The following is a 6,000-nucleotide window of genomic DNA, read 5'->3' as shown; positions in this document are numbered from 1 at the left end:
GTTATGGTGAGTGCACGCGTGCGTTTAGTAGTGCTACGATGTGGCATCAAATATATCATCAATAATGTTGTGCATCGAGTTTGAGTCTGAGCGTATCACACACATAACGCAGATATTTATGAAATAGAAAAACGCGTACGATTATTATTGTGATAGGTTAAAAATATTGGTGCAAAATCTAGTTGGTTTTACACTAGAGTGGAAAATAAGAAGAAAAACGTTTAATATTATTGATCGATTGCTATCGATTATACATCATATAATATTTATTTTTAGTAGGTTTTTATGGGAACGAACAGTGTTTAAAATAAGAAAAATTGCACGACGTTTAATATCTATCGAGGAGTACCTATAGGTACCTTAATATTTTATCTTTTTGATATAGGTTAATTTTAATCTAAAACAAAAATTAAACACGTGATGGACCTTTTATTTCATCTACTTTTCGATTGTTATTAATTAAATATTATATTTTAACAGCAGTGCGTGTGCTCCACAACGTGTAAAGGCCACATATTAGGTACGTTGTTTTTTTTTTTTTAAGAAGGGGTATATATGTAATAATATATTCTAAAAATTGCACGTAGAAAATGTTAAACGGATGAAAATGTTGGGTCGATGGGAAATTATTTTCGATTGATATTTTAATTGTGTATCGTGCGGTTATTATTTCAATATAGTCATACTAATATAGTTAATATCACGATGATAAAATGGCAACGGTTGGTTTGAGTGTTTGTAAGTTTTATTGCATAATATTTATGTAGGTAGCTAATTTTTATATAGGCATCACACTATTCACACTATGAGATATTTCAAGCAATACAGGTGTACAATGAATTAAAATACATAGTTAATTATATTTTATTTTAGATTGTCTGTTATATTATGTAATATATTATTATTGTTATCGTGTTTCATCGTATAATAACATAACAAGTAAATTGGTAAAGAAAAAATTGTCCAAACTAAATATATGTATATAATATTTAATAGGTATATATTATTATATCAAATAAATTGAAAACGATTTTAATGGAAAATTGTCAGTCGCATTTTACGAGTGTTTAAATTTTTTTTTGGGGGGTAGGAGAGGTTAAAGTATCTTATACATTACGAAAGTCGGTCAACTAAAATTACAGTCATGTTTCTAGGTCATAAAAAACAGTCTTTTTTTTTAAAAAAAACATCTATTTTTAATTAAATTTATTGATTTCGAGGATGGGATTGAGAGGCAATAACATATATAATACGTAAATACAACAATACTATTTATAGGTAAGACGGTACCTATGTTTATCAGCGTAAAACATTTAACAACTGTTGTGGAGGAGGTACCTATTTCACGTTGGAAGACAATGGGACCAAAGCACTCTTAAATATAAGTTTTATTTTATATAACATATTAGGTATAAGACTATAGGTTCAAATGGTTCAATACTAAAGACTGCTGATTCGTTTAATTGGCGACATAACCGACGAGGGATCATCGTGTACACAAATATGTTTCGGAGAAAATAATAATAATACATAATTTACTATATTCAGGTACCTAATGTATAATAATAATTAATATTATATTATAATTATAACACGTTAGACAAACATTTCGGTCGAGTAGCAAAACGTTCAATATTTAGGTACTCGTGTAGGTATATATATAGGTAATCTCATATGACATATATATATATAATATACTATATTCATTAAAAAAAAATAAAGTGCAAAGTAAAAAATACAATTTTCGTTTCATATTATATATATAAATATATGCAAGTAGGTATACGTATATTATATACATATATATATATATATATATATATGCATTACATTTTTAGTATATGAAAAAAATGCCCTACGGCTTAAATTGTAATCACAAAAAAATATATATGTTTATAAATGTATTATTATTACTATGTATAATATATGTGTAGGTATATATTATATTATATTATATTATAATTAAATAAAAAAAAAAAGAAAAACTTACTAAAACGATAATTTTGCTACTTACAAAATAATAGTGTCTAACTCTAAAAAAAAAACCCAAGTATTTCATATAACTTTAATATGTATATAAAGAGTAAAAAAATACCAAATAAGTTAAAAAATTATAATAAAACATTTACTAAATAAAACTTTTAATTTAAAGCTTCAAAATTAAAAAAAAAATCGCATGCAATTTTTTAAATTGGATAATATTATATTTATCTATAGGTATAATGATGAAAAACAATAATAATGATTTTTTTTAAGTAAACCTCGATTTATGTTGCAAAATGCAAGTACAAGTTAATAACTGGCGAGATCCATCGATAAATTTTCCAGTATAACAATTTTTAAATTAAATTTTTCATAATATTGTCATAACAAAGTCACTACATTTCTACAAAAGGACATTTTTAAATAATATATTTAATTTTTACTTTACGTATTTCCTAGGCCGATTTTCAATATTATTACAAATATTATTTATGATTATTATTATTATATTATTATTAAACACCTATATGTATTTCACAATTATTGCAATAAGATTGTTCCTGTTCAGTTTTAAATATTACATGTTAGAGCAAGAAATTTAAAGAGAATAATCATGATTTCTAAAAATCAGGTAAAAGATAAAAATGTTAGGGAGATTCTATGTTTAGAAATATTTTAATATGAAAAACGAACTAATTTAGTTTAATATTATGATTTAATTTTTTTTTTTTTTTTTTTTGGTTTTTGTTTTTGTACCTATTTAGAACTGAATATTTGATGTTCACAGAACACATATTTGACATAATACATTAATGTAATGGATCACAAATCAATTGTTTAATCAAATATTCAAATAATATATTTCTATATAGTATACGTGTATATAATAAGTATAATATTAACTTATACGTAAAGAAATATCTTTAATTATTATCATCGGACTCTAGGTAAATTATATGTTTATATATAATGTACGTGTTATTATTATAATAAATTAAGGTCTAATCCTCTCATTGGTAAAAATATGTTATTTGTTAAAAAAAAACATCTCATTAAGTCTGTACGATAAGTCATAACTTGCTTAAAAAAAATAAATTTATATATGCGTTAATTTATAAATATTAAAAAGTTTTAGTCAAAAATAAGAAAAGGAAAATAGTGTAAAAAAAAACTAATAATAATACTTGTGGGTGATTAATCACATATTATAATAATGTATATCGATGTTATTAAAATTTTATTTATTTATTTTGTTATTATATATTTTATTTTATTTTTTCCAAAGAGAACTAACATTTTTTTTAAAGTGCCTGCATGAATGATTGAATATGTATTATAGAAGTTGAAATATTCTTCGAATATTGGCCTAATTACCTACATCGATATAATATTTGAAATGTTGTTAATAGAGATAATTATAATTTTAGAAGCCGATAGATAATAGTAGTTTATATATTATAAATAGATAATGTTTTAAATAATGATAACAGATAGATGAGACCAGCTCGCTGTAGCCACATGAATAAAATATAGAATTTGGAAAAACGGAAATAATATAATATAATAACGGTTGTACCTAACCTACCTAAAAATGAAATATAAATAACTTTCATTATTTACGTTTAATGGTAGAGAAGAGGAAGGCGCGCCAGAGGGTTTACTTATGTATGTAAATAATATGTAATATATTAAAAGAGGATATTATATAAAAAAAATAATAATAATGATAACAAGGTGGGCGGATGGAGGGGGATGGGGCGGGTCGGTCTTAAACCATGTAACTAGGTCAAGAGGGGTGTGTGGGCCACGTTGGGTGACATGGGGGGGAGACGGTTTGGTGGTGAAAGGGGGCGCTCTTGACCGTCCCTCCTCAGCTAAGCCGACTGAAATCAGTTAGCCACCAACAAATGTTGGAAAGGACTGGACCTGTACGACGACGATGTCGACGATCCCAATCCCATGGCGTTGTAGTTATCCTGCATCTTTTGCTGTTGCTGTTGTTGCTGCTGCTGGTGCATCGGAGTCGCGGCGGACTGCATTTGTTGTCCCGTTCCATAGTTGGCCGGTGACAACGGGCCCATGGGTGAGCCGCCAAAGTGCTGTGGCCCGAAATCGCCGCCGAAGTTTTGCCAACCGCTTGAGCCGCCGTTGGAAAACTGCAATTGCGGTGGTGCGTAATCCGCGGTGACCATGTTGCCGCTGTTCCGGTGATAACCGTTGGACTGTCGCGGCCTTTGGTAACCGGCACTACCACCACCTTGGTGGTTGTTGTTGTACTGCTGCTGCTGGAAAAAGTAGTTGGAAGCCGCGTCGCCGTTTTGACCACGGTGGTGTTGCTGCACCGGTGATACCGGACGTTGCTGTTGTTGCTGCAGACCACCACCGACCACAATTTGTTGTTGCTGCATGGCCGCCCGTTGCTTTATGTAGTTTGCAAACTCGGTTGGCGACATCCTGTGGAAAACGAAACAAAAGTCAGTCAAGTCGTTGGATTTCAGCGAAACGCTTTCTGTACGCTTTGAGTTATAACTCATAGTACCTACTACAGACGCATGCTACAGCGTTATACGTACCGATATCGTATAATGTTATGTAGGTACATATTTCCTTAATGAAAATTTAAAAAATTACAAGTTCTCTAAATTCAATTACTGAGCATAGCCTAACTAAAAGTTACTTGATTCATGTGAAATAAACAGCTATGCTTAACGATACGGGATTTCCCTACCCTACCTTAGATAGATAATTATTGAAAAAGACGAAAAATTCCAGAATCCACGATAATCTAATTAAAACCGGAAAAGTTTTTTATTTAAAAATCAGTGAAAAACTTTAAGCCCATAATCTAAAAACCTAACCTAACCTAACCCATAGTCTAAGACTTCGTCTGCCGTAAGAAAACTCTTTCCTGTATTATAAACATATTATGTCCCATATATAATGTATTATAGGTACGTTTAAACTTTATAACGCGATCGGGGTCCATTTAAAAATGTATGTTCAACATATTATTTAGACGTTAGGAACGAGAGAGATCCAGTACACTTACATCCCACCCACTTCCTCTAAGCAAAAATCCGCCAACGTCATTTTTTTGTACTTATATATTTTTGGTGGGTATAAGATTAAGATTATGATTTTATTAACTACCAATAATTATAGTATTTGTGTATAGGTAAACACACTATTGATTAGAGTAAGTACTTAAGTGTATATTATGTACATTAAAACAATATAATTTCGTTACATAAGTGCAATGCACAATATTATGAGTGGAATAGCGTTTGAAACGCATCTGGAATTATAAAACGTTTTAAATTTTGATTTTTTAGATTTCTACTGTTTTTATTTATCTACGTATTCAGAAAATATTTCGTTTTCATTGATAAACAATTAGTAAAAAATAAATTAGATTCAATATCTCTCTTTTCTTTTTCTTTTACCCATGGAAATTTGACAAACGGCGTATTTTTCAATTGAAAATTCGAACGCGAAAAACCGACGATGACATATATTAAATATTTGAACATGACGTCGTCAGTCGTTTATTATAGATATAGATTAGATGTAACCATGCATGTAGACTATACGCTTGTTATGTACATTTATATACACATTACGCGTTTTTGAAAAATGTTTACTGCTACCATATAATCATTGCAAATATTTAAATTATAATACAGTGGGTGTGATTATCATTATCGTTAATTCGTTGGCCAATAAAATATCGCTAGGAGGTGAAAGTGGCGCTTTGAATGGATTGCTATTATGGGTTATTAGGTGTATAAAAACTATCTATTGCTTATTTTAATTTACATAATGATAATATTAATTAGGTAAAATTGATATTGATCCAATCTACGATGAACTCCCCTTCCCCCTTAAATCCGAATAATTTTTTATCTACAAATTTTGTTTATTATTTGTTTTCATGGCGATGATTAATCGATTTATTTTTAGAATACTGTAATTAATTATCGGAGGCTGTAGTTATTTTTACTTAGTCTACGTAAAGAG

At 29.1% G+C, this 6,000-nt stretch overlaps 1 protein-coding gene across 3 annotated transcripts in view; it reads right to left on the bottom strand.

Annotated features, from left to right (window-relative positions):
* Positions 1-3,270: 3,270 nt before the first annotated feature.
* The window catches only part of LOC112594609 (protein Tob1-like), a 44,603-nt gene continuing 41,873 nt past the window's right edge, over positions 3,271-6,000 (bottom strand). For all 3 annotated transcript variants that reach the window (XM_025339493.1, XM_025339495.1, XM_025339494.1), the window contains one exon: positions 3,271-4,437. In XM_025339493.1, coding sequence (XP_025195278.1) covers positions 3,873-4,437 — 565 coding nt within the window. In that variant the 3' untranslated portion in view covers positions 3,271-3,872. The remainder of the gene's footprint in view (positions 4,438-6,000) is intronic.

Source organism: Melanaphis sacchari, unplaced genomic scaffold, assembly GCF_002803265.2.
Source record: "Melanaphis sacchari strain LSU unplaced genomic scaffold, SCAv2.0 Contig23_pilon_pilon, whole genome shotgun sequence".
NCBI lineage: Eukaryota > Metazoa > Arthropoda > Insecta > Hemiptera > Aphididae > Melanaphis > Melanaphis sacchari.
Note: the sequence above shows the minus strand (reverse complement) of the source record. Positions and strands in the feature narration are given on the sequence as shown.